Genomic DNA, 16,804 nt, shown 5'->3' with positions numbered 1-16,804 from the left:
TAAAAATGTTTTCCCCATTATGACAATATCTAAAAGGATTATTATGACTGTGTTTATATGTATCGATTGTTAATAATAATACTATATAACTTATATTATTATAATAAAATAACAATCATGTAATAATTCTTGTTGTTCCGGCTTCCGTAGTCCCCGGGGGGCGGAGCTTGACGTCATGCGGCTCTTTGCGGAAGTGGCGAAGGGGGGACAGTCATATGACCCGCAGTCGCCGGAGGATGTGAGCCAGACATGGGTAGGCGACAACCGTGACCGAGCCCGTCTCAGACACGGAAACAGATAACCGGAGCCCACCGTCATGCCCAGCCGCCTGTAAGCCACTTCCGGTGTTAGCGCCCCGCCGGAAGCTGAAAGGGTCTCGCGCCGGAGCTAGCCGCACACCGGGAGCGTACCGGCCCCCTCCGGGATCAGCTGCCGTCCGCGGGGCTCCCCGACCAGCAGATGGAGGAAATCAAGGGCTCCCCGGACTACAACTGGTTCCGGAGCACCGTCCCGCTCAAGAGGGTGAGAGCCGTTCCTGGTAACCGCCGCGCTCCCAGGTAACGGCCGGAGGAACTAGCATGGAGGCTCGCCAACCGGATGTTGGCTACTGGCAGCGAACGAATGTTGTCGACTGTGATATTAAACCACAGTGGGTCAGCTGGTGAAGGAGTACTAGTTAGCGCTGGTTAATTCAACAGATATTTAAAACTACAGCTCCGCCTCCAAACCTGGCTAGTGAAGATCAGCTGGTGAGGGAGTACTAACTGGTCCTGGTTAATTAGTAAAGCAGATATGCCTTCAAATATTGATAAAAAAAAGGTTAACTGGTGAAGGAGTATTAATTGGTTCTGGTTAATTAAAAATAAAGCTGGTTACCAACCCTGGATCGTAAAGGACTACTCGTTTGTTTTGGTTAATGGGTGGTTGAGTCAAGGTGTCAGTAGGTTCAGGTTTGAATGCTCTGGGTGTCCCTTCAGATCATCGTGGATGATGACGACAGTAAGGTGTGGTCACTGTATGACGCCGGGCCGAAGAGCATCCGCTGCCCCATCATCTTCCTCCCTCCTGTCAGTGGTACGGCGGAGGTCTTCTTCCAGCAGGTCCTGGCTCTTACAGGATGGGGCTACAGGGTCATATCGGTGAGTCCACCAGGGGACCATGTCACCTGGAGCACGCACACACAGTGGGTAGATGAAGGTCATGTCAGACAGGAGTACATAGTCACCATGGGTCTTCTTTCATCTGCTCCATGTCACAGTCTAGGAGATAATGTGATCTTACTTGAGTATGTGTGTCACTCATTGATTTCATCTCCTCTTCACCTGGTGTGTGTGTGTCTCAGCTGCAGTACCCAGTGTACTGGGACCTGATGGAGTTCTGCGACGGCTTCAGAAAGCTTCTGGATCACCTGCAGCTGGACAAAGTAGGTCTCTTGCTCCTGAGCTTACAAACCCCTCAGTGTAGTAATACCCCCGCCCCTGCTCTCCAGGTCCACGTGTTTGGAGCATCCCTAGGGGGCTTCCTGGCCCAGAAGTTTGCAGAGTGCACCCACAAGTCTCCTCGGGTCCACTCCCTGATCCTCTGCAACTCCTTCAGTGACACGTCCATCTTCAACCAGACCTGGACTGCCAACAGGTAAACACACACACACGCACACACACACACATACATACACACCTTCTCTCCAGACAGTAACACCTCACTGTCGTCACCTTTAGCTTCTGGCTGATGCCGGCCTTCATCCTGAAGAAGATCGTCCTGGGGAACTTTGCCAAAGGACCTGTTGACCCCAAGATGGCTGACGCCATTGACTTCATGGTGGACAGGGTGTGTGTGAGATTCACTGACTGCTCGGGATTGTAACATCACACTTGGACATAAAATCCTCCTTCCTCAGTGGAGCAGCAGCAGATCTGAAGATACTTTGAAGATCAAATTGTGTAAATCTGTGTGTCCTGCTGCAGCTGGAGAGTCTGAACCAAAGTGAGCTGGCGTCACGACTCACACTAAACTGTCAGAATTCATACGTGGAGCCGCACAAGATCAAGGATGTGGCCGTGACCATAATAGACGTGAGTGTGTGTTTGTGTGTGTGTGTCAGACCAGAAGTGAATGTCACTGACCTTTATCGTTGTCCTCAGGTGTTTGACCAGAGTGCCCTGTCTCTGGAGGCCAAGGAGGAGATGTACAAGCTGTATCCTCAAGCCCGCCGGGCTCACCTGAAAACTGGGGGGAACTTCCCCTACCTGTCCCGCAGTGCAGAGGTCAACCTCTACATCCAGGTAAGGTCACAGGTCAAGCTCTCTATCCAGGTGGAAGTGTTTCACCAGGAACCATGAAGTAGATACTGAGGTAACCTGAGGTGAAAATAAAATCCAAGGTATGAGAAAGTTTCTTAATTCCTTCACTGGATACCCTCCAGGATAAACCCCATAATCAGCTCTTTGGGGTTGCCATGGCTACAACAAAGAGCCTTCAGGCCCAATCTGGAGTTCTACTTGTGACCAAGAGCTGCTTGTTATTCCATGCTGGAGACAAGGATCACATGATTGCTGACAGTGCTCCTGTCTAAAGCCTGTAAATTGTGTTGTTCACGCAGATCCACCTGCGTCAGTTTCACGGAACACGCTTTGCCGCCATCGACCCCGCCATGGTGAGCGCCGAGGAGCTGGAAGTCCAAGAGCGATGCCGGAGTCGCGACCAGGATTCCGAGGAGGAACTGTGAGAAGCTGCCATTCCTCCGGCCAGCCGGCCGGTCAGCAAACCAGTCTTTTCCGGAAAAAAAAGCAATATTTTGATAAACATTTGTACAGAAAGGCCACTTTGCCACCTTCTCGCTTTAAACCTGCCTGATGCCAAACCTGGAGAGGGATACCAGAGCTCCTAAGGAGAACCTTGTTTGAAAGTAACTGCTGATGGAGCTAAAGGAGTCAGACAGAACGTCAATTACAACTGCTCTCTATCCATCATCACCTCCATACCAGCACACAGGGAGGGTCATTACACCCTGGCACCTTCTCATCACGCATTATTGGTCATGACCTTTTCCCAACTTCATGTGGAGAGCATACATAAACAGAAGTGATGACTGAACATTTCAGATAGGTTCAGATTAGTATGGGATGGCATGGCCAAGGTCTCCATGCTGCTCAGCTCACACCTTGTTTCCTGCTGCAGAACCTCTTCAAAGGATGAAATCAAGATGTCTTCTCATTTCTGACTCTTCTGTGCCTTTAAGAGACTTTCAGATGTTTGCCCATCAATGTCTGTAAATCTATCATTAAAGAGGAACTCTCCAGAGCCTTGTATCAAAGTGACATTTGATCAGATGGACTTTATTTTGAAACATTTCATTATTAAAATAGGAGCCGAGCGCCCCTGGTGGCCAAAGGGCAGGAGTGCATGTGTTAAACAAGGTGCTGCAGTGAAGACAATTAAACCAGCAGGTGAAGAACCTCCACAAAAACTCATCCCAGGCCTTCTCCATGAAGACAGAGACTCGTGGACCAAATATCCAGAAACACTTAATTGAAGAAAGGAAATTCATGGAACACCAGCATGAAGGAGCCCAGACGCTCAGTGTCCACCATGGTCCGACCTTTAACGACCACTGTAGGCTTCTGATAAAACTCCATGAAGATTAAAATATTAAAAGACATGACATCCGAGGAATAAATATAAAACCATTTTGTGTGTGTGTGTGCTTGCTTCAGTAGAAGATGGTGCCATAGTCTCCGCCCCCATTACGTCTGAACTGGTTCCCCTGAATGGACTCAAAGACCTGGTGGTCTGTGAGGTCCTGAACGGTTTTTGTGCAGGTGGCCTCCTTGTTCCTGCTCAGCTGCCTGCAGAACTGCCACTTCCGGTTGGGGGTGCTGTCATCGCCGCCGCTGCTCTCCAGTGCCCTCGGGAGAGGGACTTCTGGGATGTGAGGAGACGGGGCGATCGCGGTGTCCTGACATTCTGCTGTTGGAGGTGGGGCCTCGTCCTTCACATGGTCTGAGAAGACAGAAAACATTGTCTAAATTACCTCACACACACTAGGCTCTCCTGCTGAGGAACCATGACACACCTGGGTTCCTGTCAGCTGTAGCATCAGGGTTGCTGCCCAGTTTGACCAGGATCACCCCATAGCCCTCGTTGTTGTGGATGACATTGTTCTCCAGGGTGATAGACGGCCTCACGTCTTGCTCATCAGCAAAGTCCTACACATACACCCCCAGAAATATAAACTTCTTCCACCACGTTTGAAACGAACATATACTTAAAACATCTATACAGGCGAGGAACCACGGGAGAACCTTGATGAGGATCCCGTCCTTGCAGTGATGGATGCCATTCCCAACAAGCTTGCAGATGCTGCCGGGGTAGATCTCCACACCAGCACCCTGTGGACACAAGCGGTGAAGAAGCACCCGTCAATCACCTTTGGCTGGAGTTTAGGAGACACTGATGGACCAGTGAACTGTATCAATGACAGGAGACCCTTCTGCCAATCTCCATCACAAGGGCCCCTTCACCCTGGAGAACTTCTGAAGAGTTTTTTTTCGCCATCCAGCTGGAAACCTATATTAGACTTTGAGTGTTAATGAGATGTCTCCCTGATAATGGAAGGGGATTCTGACCGCAGCAGATGCAGTCATTGCTGTCTTAATGAAACCTCTTGGGGGGGGGGGGGTACACATAGATTGTTTATATTGCGACTATAATAATAAATGTGAGTCCACTGTGTACTCGTATGCAACTTTATTAGTTGCGCCAACATTGTGACATTGCGTCAACATCATAAAATAAGTATAATGAAGGCTTCATTGCCGCATATTATGCAGAGCGGCTTGGTCTGTGGGAATCACTTGTTACGATAAATCCACATTTATAACTCCTGGATTGTCTGTTAAAATCTTTCTTTTCCTTGGAAGTAGTAGGCTCTTCTTCTGTCTCTTCACAAGACCCTCTCCCTTCGAAAACAAACTTTCCGTCTGATGTCTGTTTTTCACTAATTGTGCTATTTTGTGGGTTGCATTTTTGGCACTCAATTGACTCAGATGTAACAGAGAGATTCCGGTAATTGTTCAAAACAAAGATTGTCCAGACTCAGATAATAAATCAGACGGAAATATTAATTATTTCTTGGGTGGCCCGGTACCAATTGATCCACGGAATGGTACCAATCCGCGACCCAGGGATGGGGGCCACTGCCCCATCCCACAGAAGGAGACCTCTAACAGCTCAAGAAGATGGACGCTTCCTTTCTATCTAGAAGCTAAATGTGGTATGTTGAATGGTGTTAATATCTGCGGGGCTGTCATTTCCAAGTGATGTAGAAAAGAACAAGACGACTATTCAGCACATGAAGCAGCAGGTATCTTATCAGCAGTCACTCCAGAGCTTCAGTGGAAGGAACGCGTGTGTGCACCATACTGTGTTTCCAGGGCCACCATTCACGGTCTGCAGCTCCCCCGAGCAATGGACAGTACTTGGTTTGCTACAATCTTGGTTCTTGGTTCTACAATTGAGGGTCTATGAGCAGGTGCCCCCTTAAGTGTAGCCAGGAAGTGATAGCATGGATGTAGTCTTACAGCTGGTGTCATTACTAAAGTGAACACGATGATCAGAACCAAGAGAGTATGGGAGGGGTCAATCAAGTCCTATTCTTGCTGATCTTCAGCATCTATACTGACCTTAGAGCCGTAGAGGTCACACAAGTTCATGGTGAGGTGGGCCGATGTTCGCACAATCACCCCAGTGGTCTCACACTGCAGCACACAGTTCTCCATGCTGAGGTTCCCCTGCCGCACACCTGAGGACACAGGGAACACCACAGGTGACTGGTGAAGGTCACGTCCACTGCCTGACCAGAATGAAGAGCCAGACTCACACAGGATGCCCTCAATAGCATCATGCTGGATGAACTTGATGTTGGACATTTTCACGTTGGAGCCCGTCGAGTCCACAAATGAGTCTCCCTTGCCCTCCTTCTCAACTACAATCTCATCAGGAAGCCCAAAGCCTGTAAAGAACCAAGGAAGTAGAAATCTCTGTTGGATTTTGGGACAACAGTAGAATCTTCACTGAGGAATCCAATGTCTTTACCTTCTATGGTGATTGAGTCTGCCAGAAAGATACAGCTGCTGATCCTGTAGACCCCTGGAAGAACAATGACGGTGTCTCCCTCGTGGCAAGAGTCCACTGCTGACACAGGGTCTCTGTGGAACTGGACATGCAGGTCATTAAGAGTCTGCTAAAAGAGGGCGAAACGATTACGTTACAGTTGGCTCAAGGTCTCACGGTGTCCATCCATGGTTTTCCTGAGGGATGAAATCTCATCGGGTCTGAGAGTGACACTGGCTTCTACTCTACATGGAGAGCCCGAATGGAACCCGAGAGGGGTCAGCATGTCCTGACCCATTACCCCTGGAATGGCCCTCACCAGGGAACATATCCAAATCATCTGAGCTTTAGCTCATCATCATCAACACACCTGGACTTCAGTTTCTTCAGTGGAGGTCTGAGGGAGCAACCGGTCATTGAGGAGGGAGTGCAGCTGAAGTGGGGAGCAGGAGGTCGTCACCACATGGAACACCATGACCCCCGAAGCTCTGGGCCCACGGCTCTGAACACTCTGCCTATGGGTGTTTCCCTTGTAGCCCAAGACATACCTGGATGAAAATGACAAAGACATGATGTCTTGGAACAGGAGCCACCTGAAGACTGGAACAGAAGCTTGAAGGAGTGAACAACAGAGGTGAGAAACAACCCTCCCATTACAGAGATGGACCAGGAGTTCCGCCCGGTTCCCTTTCCCTTCGTCTCTAATTTCCCCTCGGCAAGAAATAAAGTTTCTGATTCTGATTGCTTTATATAACATACAAAACCATGAACATCCCTGGGCTAGATGGCGAGTGACTTCAGAAGAGGATTTTTCGATCCTGGGAGGCACCAGAGGCTGCTTGCTTACTAACATTGTCACTTTAGCAAAAGTTGAATTAACACAAATGGAGCTTCGTCAAACATCTAATGGCCAGGTCTGGGAACACTTTGTGTAGGCCAGCAGTTACACCACTCCCAGAGCCAGACCTTCTGGTGCTGAATTCAGTCTGGACTGGCAGCAGTCGTACCGCAGAAGGGGGTTCTCAATGATGTGCAGCTTGCGTTTGTATGTCTCCAGCTGGTCGAAGAGCTTCAGGCCCTCCACCATGGATACGTTGTCCAGCTCCAAGTCCGAGTCGCTGCTGAGGCTGCTGCGAAGCACCGAAAACTGCTGGAAGCAGTTGGCACAGTTCTGGAGAAGGGACTGATACTCTGCCACCAGCCCTGCCGGGACACGGTCTTCCAGGATATCATAGTATCTGGGAGGAGGAGGGTAGATGGAGGTCAGTAGTTGCACTCGCACATGATGCTCAGATCACCAGACAGAGAACTCACAGCCTGAGACGAGGTTCTACACAGCGGACAAAGTAGTCAAAGTCGTCATCCTCGTCCTCCTCATCCCACTGTCTCCAAACATGCTGGTAAAAGAACCTGCAGGAGCGAAAATGTCATCAGATCATTGGGGTCTTCAAACTGAGATCCAGGTCTGGTCTGATGTGGTCCTGTCCCACCTGAGGTGCTCAATGGCCAGAGCAGTCTGATCAAAGTCCCCCGACTCATCGAAGGCCACGTGGAGTTCCTGCAGGGGAACTTTGTGCTGTGTGGCCTCTAGCAGAGCTTTCATGGCCTCCTCTGTCAGTTCGCAGCACCGTAGCTGACACTGCAAGGGTAGGACCAGCTTCACAATTGCCTTCAGGTCCCCAAAGTCCACGTCACACACCTGCAGCACAACACGTTCCTTAGAACCATCTGCTCTGACTGACAATGAGGGACAGACGCCAGGTGTCTCACCTCTACCAGAACATCAAAGATGTCAGTGGACCACAGGGCCAGCCAATCACATGGCTCCACCACTTTCTTGAGGTAGTCTGCGGTGAAAGCCTTAACTTCGGAGGGTTTGCAATCCCCTACATGGAGAGAAAGTGTCACATGCACAGAAACAGTGAATCAAGGCATCACGCTTCATGATCATCTTTTATAGAGAAGAAACCATAGAGGAGAAACTATTCAGACAGGTTCCTGTCTGGTTGGACAGTTTATTCTCCAAGATGAAATCAAGGAGATCTTAAGAAAAGCAACTGGTGTCCCTGGAATCTGCTTCTGGTCACTTTGAACATTGAACAAAGACAGCAAGTGAACTTTAAAGATTGCTCCTATTCAAGGCTCTGTGGTTTGGGTCCGAAGCTCAGGTCCTGACTAGTCTGTGTCCATGTAGCTCCAAATACTTGGTGACAGACTCTGTGTTCCAGTCTCCACAAAATTCAGTTCCTCAGTGACCCATGACCCTGTCAACAGCTCCTGCTCCACCAATTCTAGAAGGTTCTGAAAGCACCCGACTTAAAGCTCTGGACAAGGTTCTCTTTCCAGGACATCTACACCTGACTCCGCTCCTCAGAAATGTTCAACCTCAGCACTCCTCCAGGAGCAAAGAGGAGCCTGCAGCTTAGGGAAAGTAGCACATCTCACTCCGCCCAGTACTGGAATCACTCTTCTTCTGAAGGTCACCAGTCTGTTCCTACATCTACAGACAACATGCAATAGAGAAGCTGCTCTGAGGGGACAGGAAAATCTCATTGGCTGGTGGGGTCAAACACGGCGCAATGCCAGCAGGAAGCAGACAAGTGCTGTGTCTCAATGTTGTCCACTGCAGGACAATGGACATACATGTCTGTTGTTCAATGAAAATGACAGGACAACTGACCTACATAGCTGTTGGCCAATGAAGACGGCGGGAGAACTGACATGATGGTGTCTGTTGCCCACTGAGGATGCCAGGACAGCAGACATGCATGTCTGTTGTCTGCTGAGACAGACAGCTGACCTGTACATGTATGTGTGTGTTACCCAGTATGTAGTCCTGATAGGCCTTGAACCTCTCGTAGAAGAGGAGATGTCCGGTCTGGAAGGTGTCAGGCAGCCCAAGCTCGTTGCCGCTGGGTCGTTCCCGCCTCTGCAGCCGCGTCCCCGGCTGGTCACTGCTGTAATGGTCAGTCCCGCTGTCGTCCTCATCGTCATCTTCATCTTCATCCTCATTCCCTTCATCATCTGGAAACAGAGCTGTAAGGAGCCGAGCTGAATTTCACAGCATTCGCTGGTCCATGGTCCATTTACTCACTTGGTCAAAATCTATCGAAGAACAAACTTATAAAGGCTTATCAGTACCTGAACAGAAGAAGATTTAGATCGATATATATCAGAATCAGGACGAAGATTGAAGACTTTACACTTTACCGCTTTGTTTAAAAAATGTAACCCCCCCCCCAACCGTTCAGGAAGGTCCTGCTTTCGTCTGTTCCGGTCGACGCCCTCGAGTCTAATCGATTGCTTTCAGCCAGTTATTGTCAGTCGGTCGACTCAACTGAGTTTTAAACAGTACGGTTACCGTTCGAGGTGGCAAAGAAAATGACTCCACGAACTAGACCGGTACTTTTCCGGGAAGAAGAGGGTGAATGCTAACGCAAAAGCTATCCTAGCATACACCGTCAAGCCGACACCGAACGCAGCCGAACAAACCTTGAGTGACAACGAGCGCGGCCGGTTCCGTTTTGGGGGGGCGGCATCGGTTGCTGTTCTCTCCGTCCAGGTCGACTTTAACGAAAGAGCCCGCGTCGGACACGACGAAGTCCGCCATGTCATCGGCGGTTTTCTCCGCCGGACCTCCGGCGCGGACTCCTGGCTCTTCGCGCTCCATGACCACAACTCGATGGCCCGCTGAACCGGCAGGTTCGCTCGGAGACTCCAAGTTGCTGCCCGTCAGACACTTTCAAAGTTCCCCGGCCGCCGCACAGCAGCCAATCAAATCAAGAGCACGAGCGGGAACCAGCCAATCAGCAGCCGGCTACTTCTTTTACGCTCGTACGCCAGCGACCAGGAGGCCGAGCGAGCTACCTCTGGTGCTGGGCTCAGGGTACTACGTTGCTCTGAGGAGGGGCTGCCTTCTTCACCTCCTTTTATTTATTATCCCATCCATCGTTCAGGAATGACTGTCTATTTATCTCCTCACCCCTCGTTCAGGACTGTCTTTAAATATCTTGTAATCCCGCGTTCAGGACTGAATGGTCTTCTCTTCTTCAAGATCTCCATGATGTTTCTTTTAATAATGAGCAAATGAAGTAAGCGCAGTCCCCTGTCAAGAAAGTTGTTTAATAAATATGGAAAATAAAAATAAATGAGTAAACTGAGTTTTTTTCCCCAGATGAGTGAAAATCACATGACCAGGTGATCTTCACTCACTCACATCTTGGAGGAGATGCAGGACGTCATGATCAACTCAACATGCAGAACATTAAGGTTCTTTTGTTCTGGAACCAGAGGTGAGCACTGCGGCAAAGTTCTCCCGAAGTTCTGCCGTGGGATAACTTTGATGGGTTCAAATAGCAAGACCTTCCAGTGAAAGCAATGGGATCCAGAAAGGAGGTCACAATTGACACTACTGTGCTGTCCACACGTATCCATCTACTCTGGTGGGAAGATGTGGGAAATGCAAACTCCACTTTTATTTAGGTTGGGTTTCGATATACAGAGGTTGATGTAGCCACGACGCTCCAGGTTCATTGAAAAATGACAAGAAAGGAGTTCTAATGCATCAGTATGTGACATTAAGGGATCCTTCAGCATTTGTTAGGCTGTTGATGCATTGGGAGTGAGAACGTGTTCAACCTAGAAGACAAAGACTCCTACATCAGGAAAGCTTGTGGAAAGTGTTGCCTTCAACACGGTCATCCCCCATAAACACACCCTTGGTCTGCATCCCACCTCCTGACTGGTAGACCCCAGTCCGTCAGGATAGTAATAGGTAATAGGACTTCAACCAGAATCATCAGGGAGGTGTCCTCAGCCCTGTCCTCTACATTGCTTACCTACAATTGTGTCAACTCCCATGAGAACATCTTCATCCTGAAGATGACACAGTGGTGATGAGACACATCATTGGCGGGGACAAAACGTCCTGCAGAATGGAGATGGAAAACAGCCTCACCCTCAACATAGACAAGACCAAGGAGATGGTAGTACCATTAGGGAGAAGAGGAGCCCTCATCAGCAACTGTTCATCCGAAGACGGTCTTGAAATTGGGGGGATGAGCAGTTTAAATACCTGGATGTCCACATCAGTGAGGACCTCAACTGGTTCCTTCAAAATCAAGCAGACAGTTAAGAGGGCTCAACAGCAGCTGTACCTTCTGAGGAAGATGAGGAAGTTTTCCGTGTCGGCCGAGAGAAGATATTTGATATTTGAGAAGATATTTGGTGCCCCTCTCCCCTCCCTCCAGGTCATCTATAGCACCCACCTCACCCGCAAGCCCCTTCGTATTGTAGGTGACAGTGGCGGGCCGTGCATTTTACACCTAGGCCTTCAGTGGTGCTCCGAATCAATCCACCCCCCAATAATTAGTTTATGGCTAGAAAAAAAAAACATCTTACTATGCAGAAATGCCGTACAAAGAGAGGTGCATCGCAGATAGATAACCCGTGTAGTATTAAAATTCGCTCGCCGGAGCGCATCACGTGACGACATAGGGACGCCCAACTCCGTACTCCTCCACTGACACTCTACGCGTAATCGATCGCGCACCCCGCGGCTTTGTCCGGGGCGCATCCCGGCACCCAAAGTGCCACAATTCCAAGAGTGTGTAAAACAAGTCCTTATTAGGAAATAAACACGACCGTTGAGGCGATGGTATAAAATGACCGCGCCTCCTCGGCTCCGGGGCAGAACATCCGCTGGACGCGTCTCAGCGGGTGTCCAGAGAGGGAGAATGATCCTCTCGGGGTGACATTCATTCTAGCTTGGGATATCTCTGGCCCGGGATGTCTCGTTAGTGTATTTCCTGACCTTGAGTAAACCATTCTTGCTTGATCAGTTCGTGAACACACGGGGACAACAAAAGTCCGGTCCCGTGGCGGGAGCCACAAAAACGGACAGTAGCCACAATAAATGCCTTTCTACCAAACAGCTGTGACACATAAAAAACCCAAATAATGACCTTATAAACTTGCAGTATTATTCAGGGAACTAGCAGCATTTTACACACCAAAATTCTGATCATTTGTAGACAGAATCCATCCTCCTTTCTTTCCTCAAATAGAGTTCTATTATTCTGTCGTACATATTTTCCGTGCGCTTCGGCTCCAAGCACTCCCAGCAATACAATTTGCAGTGTACCTCGGACCCTGTGAGCCAGGGGTACCGGTCGTAGATTGTGGTTTGAAAACGTCGGACAAATCATTTTCCTGGTTGTGACAAGTTCGCTAGCTTAGGAGTTGCCCGACCTTTCTTTACTATGTCCAGCTTTACTTCAAAACGAAGATCGCTGTAACAATATATTGGTAACTACATCCGTTTCTCCTCCTGCAGCCATTGTGGGTTGAAAAAAACGATATCAAAAAAACACAACTACATTTCTGTTCACAGCTCACTAGTACGCTTCTCCTCCCTAATACGCTTGTCCACTCTGTGACTATGTCATCAGAGGGTGTGAATATCTGACATTACTGAAGCCTGCTAGAAGGCTGTGATGTCGCCGACTCAAAATCTGATTGGTTAAAGCAATAGCGTCATGAACACTTATTTTTTGCGTAAAGGGCTTGCAGAACCGATTGTGCAGCCCCCCCCCCCCACAGACTCCTTTGACTTTGACCCCGCCTGGCAACATATTATGGTTGAAATGTGATTGGTTAAATGCTTTAGGATGAAAATGCATGTCTGGAAGCGGTACAACCAGGAGAAAAGCTATGAAAGGAAGTGAACAGACCGTTTGGAATTATTTACTAAGTATTTATGGACAAATTTTAATTAACATTTGTGATCTACATATTTTTTTTGACCAGCAGAGAAGGCCTTGCAGGCCCTGACGGCCCACCACTGGTAGGTGACATCCCACTCATCTCAGCTAGTTCAGTCTGTTGTCATCAGGGAGGAGACTGCGGAGTCTCCAGGCCAGGACTACCAGACTCCAGGACATTTTCATCCACCAGGCTGCCAGGAAGCTTAACTTCCTAGCAGCCTGTTGGACCTTGTCACTTGCACTTTTCGTCCAAGTGACTGCCTTCACTTTAAACACCTGCACCTGAATTTTTTGGACTTTGTCTCAACCTTGTCGTTTACATATTTGTAATTCTTTAATGGCACTTTGGATCTCAGAGCAAGACAATCCTGTCTATATCAGCATATGGCGGTATTGACAATAAAGTTGACTTTGACTCTTGAGCCCAGCGTCAACTTGAGGTAGTAGTCCAGCATCTCCTCCACAGAGCCACCTGTCAATTACCGTCCTGGTGTCTTTGTTGGCTCTAAAAGATTGGTTTCTTGTGCTTTTAGCAATGAAGAACCAAAGTATGGACTTGGATGATCACTGAAAGTTGCAATGTCACAACAAGACTGGGATTTCATCCTCCATCTTAGATACTGGTATTTGCCAGCTGTGGAACCAGAGTGAAGCGTACAACCTCAGCCATGAAGGTCTACAGCGGTGGTCCTCCAGCTGATTTGTTTCATGAGGGATGGACCTTCAATGTGTGGTAGATGAAGAGGACAAACTAGAAGGACAAGACTGGCAGAAGAACAAATGTAACTCACTACATGTCTGGTTCAGAGGGAACCCAGAGTTTCTCTGACTTTTGATTTTACAACTTTGGGCTTCAGCTCTAGGGGGGATGAGTCACATGAACAAGACAAGCATCTGGACATGAGTCAGGATGCCTAGAGGGATGGAGCTGTGAGGGAACCCCATCTTGAAAACAAGCGTACCAGTTAGAGGAACTCTGGTTTCCAGGATTGCTGTAAAAAAAATGCAAAACTATGGGATCTCCTTCATCTCTGAATCCAACTCCACCGAATATCTGCTTTTTGTGTATATTTGACGTAAACAGACAATGATTCCAGATTTCACAGCCTCCTGATGGGCCGCAGGGGGTTAACAGGTTGAGGATTAGGGGTTAGGAGGTAAGGGGTATAGTTATAGTTTACGGGTTGGGTTAGGGTGCCCGTACTTTTTTGGCTTGCAAGCTACTCTTAAAATGACCAAGTCAAAATGATCTACATTTACAGAATATATATACATGTTTGTGTGTGTGTGTGTGTGTATGTATTGTTTCTTTTCTATCACAGCATGAACATAATGGCAATATAATTGTGTACATTTTTGGCCATTACCTTACCTTACATTACCTCCATTTTTGGCCTAACTGATGATGTCTTGCACTGAATGAACCCAGTCAACTATCAGGTAGCCTTGCCTCTAACACACTTCCAAACCCATCAGTCATGGTGGAATGGCATTTACAAGGACTGTTCTAAAGGAACCCAAACGCACCCTGTGGTGACCCAATAGCGGGATGAGCATTGAACAAACATCCAGACTGTGAGTGACATTCTGCTCGTCATCCCTGAACTTTGGTGCCTGGATGAAAACAGTCTCCATGACTGCAGGTACCGTCCTTCTCTTGAGTCGCTGCTGGTGTGAGACTCCTTGATGGTCATGAACGTGCTGCCAGGAGAAGGAGCAGAAATGTCACGGGTGATACTCGGCTTTGTAGAAAACTCCCAAAGTGTGTGTGTGTTGGGGGGCATAGTGGTACCTTGTCACTCCAGCCTGGCACCCTGAAATCCAGAAGCTCTTCCAGCAACTGACATCTTTCACAAAATCTCTTAGAGTCAGGAGACTCTGCGGACAGGAGACACAAAAGATCCATCAAGAGGGGGCACCATGAACATCTGCTTAACAACCCACTTCAGAGTCTGATAGCGCTAGAAATCTCCTGGTTTTCTGGTGATCAGATTAGTGTTCGATGGTCAATCTATTATTGAAACATGGTTTGAGGCTCTGTGCGGCACAGTAGCGCAGTTCTTAGCGCCTCTACTTTACAGCATGAAGGACCCTGGTTTGATTCTGACAGGGGACTTTTCTGTGTGCATGTTGTCTGCATGGGTTTCCTCAGGGTTAGCCACAGTCCAAATCAAGGTTCATTGGGAAAGTTGCACAGATGTGTGAATGCCTGTTTTTCCCTATGTGGCCGCGCGAGCAACCAGCTAAGCCTGACTTTAAGATAAGGGGTAGATAATGTATGGATGGTCTGAAGTTCTATCACAATAAAGTGGACTTCATCTGTAAACTTTAGCACCTATAGAACTGTTCCACAATCAAAGACTTGATTTCATCCTTCCTTGTCTCTGCCTCACATTTGAACATCTGGAAGGTCTTTTGGGTGTTGGGGCACTTGCTGGAGGACAGAAACACCTCAAATAATGTCCGGTCCAGCTCTAGAGATCAGCCCAACTCAGACAATCTAGGCCTGGTGCCTGAAAGAGCACCAGACTTCCCTAAGGACTGCATGGGATCCTGGTCCTGTGTTGGCAATGAGTGGACTGCTGGCAAGTATCCGGTCTGAGCCGGTCCAGGCATTCCTCCGCAGGAAGAGTCAGACTTTTTGAAAGACTGAATCAAAACCTTGTGCAGTTCTTGAGATGAATCAGACTCGCGGGATCCAGGCCTGCTGCTAGAGACCCACTTAGACTCAGTGGGGAACTGGATCAACACCTGGTTCTGGTCTTGGGGGGGACCTCGGAGGTCTATGCTGGACTCCGAAACTTCTGACCATCTGAAAGTAGCTGCATGAGTCTTTACCTCTTCTTGGATCGCTGGATGTCTGTACGAGTCCATGTTTCTTCTGCAGATGAAACATATCCATGTTTAGATAGGCTGCTGGAGAACATTGTGTACAGATCCTGGAAGGGTTCTCAAGCAGACCTTGGTGTATCGGAACAGTCCAGGGAACAAAGAGGGCAAGCTGTAGTCCTCATACGAGCCTTCGGTCCTGGACATGAAGGATGACACGTTGGTGGAGAAAGACATCTTTTTTACTTTATGTGAATCATCCAAGATGTCAAGCTGAAGAAACATGTTCAAGCAGGTTGGAATTGCTTGAGAAAAGTGTCAGGGGCTTTGTGTGACAGAAGAATATCAGCATGAAGAAATGAAGATGTTAAGGTTCTCCTTGGGAATGACCAAGATGGATAGGACCAGGAATGAGTCCTTCAGAGGGACAGCACATGTTAGATGTTTTGGGGAAAAGTCAGAGAAGCCAGACTGAGATGATTCGGTCATGCACAGAGGAGGGATAGTGAATATATTGGTAGAAGGATGTTGGGGTTGAAGGTGCCAGGCAGGAAGTCTAGAGGAAGACCAGAGAGAAGATTTTTGGATCCAGTGAAAGAGGACATGAAGTTAGTTGGTGTGAGAGAACAGGATGTAGCTAATGGGGCTAGATGGAAGAGGTGGATCTGCTGTGGAGACACCTGAAGGGTAAAGCTGAAAGAAGAAGAAGAGGAATCATCAAAGACCTCCAGGTGTGTTGTCTCACCTTCCCATCTCCCTGCTCACATCATCCTGGACAGGGTCTTTGTTCTTTATCGTCTGTAAGTGAAAGGACACACGATACTGTCGAAGTCATGTGAGACACTCATGGCGGAGAAGGAGGGACTTCCTGTTTTCAAAGTAAAGGTCACCAACTTCAATTCTTGCTCCATCAGGGCTACACACCTTCTCCTGCCTCCGTCTGAACATCCTAGTTAAGGTGTTTGTCTTTTGCATGTGTCTTCTCCGGGAGCAGTTTCAAGTCAGTTAGCTTCAGAGAAACTAGTAGGCAGTGACACCACACACACAGTGAGCTTTCCATTTGTGAAATCACAGTCCCCCTTCTGTGTGTGTGTGTGTGT

At 48.4% G+C, this 16,804-nt stretch overlaps 2 protein-coding genes across 4 annotated transcripts; one reads left to right on the top strand and one right to left on the bottom strand.

Moving 5' to 3' along the window:
* Window positions 1-148: 148 nt before the first annotated feature.
* On the top strand, window positions 149-3,317 carry spg21 (SPG21 abhydrolase domain containing, maspardin). The gene is made up of 8 exons (XM_086152979.1): window positions 149-522; window positions 978-1,139; window positions 1,343-1,423; window positions 1,490-1,635; window positions 1,719-1,827; window positions 1,965-2,072; window positions 2,142-2,282; window positions 2,600-3,317. Exons 1-8 carry the CDS (start codon window positions 460-462, stop codon window positions 2,723-2,725), a joined length of 936 nt encoding a protein of 311 aa, XP_086009105.1. The 5' UTR covers window positions 149-459; the 3' UTR covers window positions 2,726-3,317.
* A 219-nt stretch (window positions 3,318-3,536) lies between these two features.
* On the bottom strand, window positions 3,537-9,827 carry shcbp1 (SHC SH2-domain binding protein 1). Of its 3 annotated transcripts, none has more exons than XM_086152976.1 (13): window positions 9,604-9,827; window positions 8,935-9,147; window positions 7,882-7,997; window positions 7,602-7,810; window positions 7,426-7,521; window positions 7,119-7,349; window positions 6,482-6,659; window positions 6,094-6,214; window positions 5,879-6,010; window positions 5,682-5,800; window positions 4,302-4,388; window positions 4,073-4,205; window positions 3,537-3,999 (listed from the first exon to the last, which is right to left on the bottom strand). In XM_086152976.1, exons 1-13 carry the CDS (start codon window positions 9,779-9,781, stop codon window positions 3,710-3,712), a joined length of 2,103 nt encoding a protein of 700 aa, XP_086009102.1. In that variant the 5' UTR covers window positions 9,782-9,827; the 3' UTR covers window positions 3,537-3,709. The 3 variants fall into 3 exon arrangements, with proteins under 3 accessions (XP_086009102.1, XP_086009103.1, XP_086009104.1); XM_086152977.1 differs by having other exon boundaries at window positions 8,935-9,135; XM_086152978.1 differs by having other exon boundaries at window positions 3,907-4,205.
* Window positions 9,828-16,804: the final 6,977 nt, after the last annotated feature.

Source organism: Fistularia commersonii, chromosome 9 (assembly GCF_037954325.1).
Source record: "Fistularia commersonii isolate RoL2024-O1a breed Wild chromosome 9, RoL_Fcom_v1.0, whole genome shotgun sequence".
Taxonomy (NCBI): Eukaryota; Metazoa; Chordata; class Actinopteri; order Syngnathiformes; family Fistulariidae; genus Fistularia; species Fistularia commersonii.
Note: the sequence above shows the minus strand (reverse complement) of the source record. Positions and strands in the feature narration are given on the sequence as shown.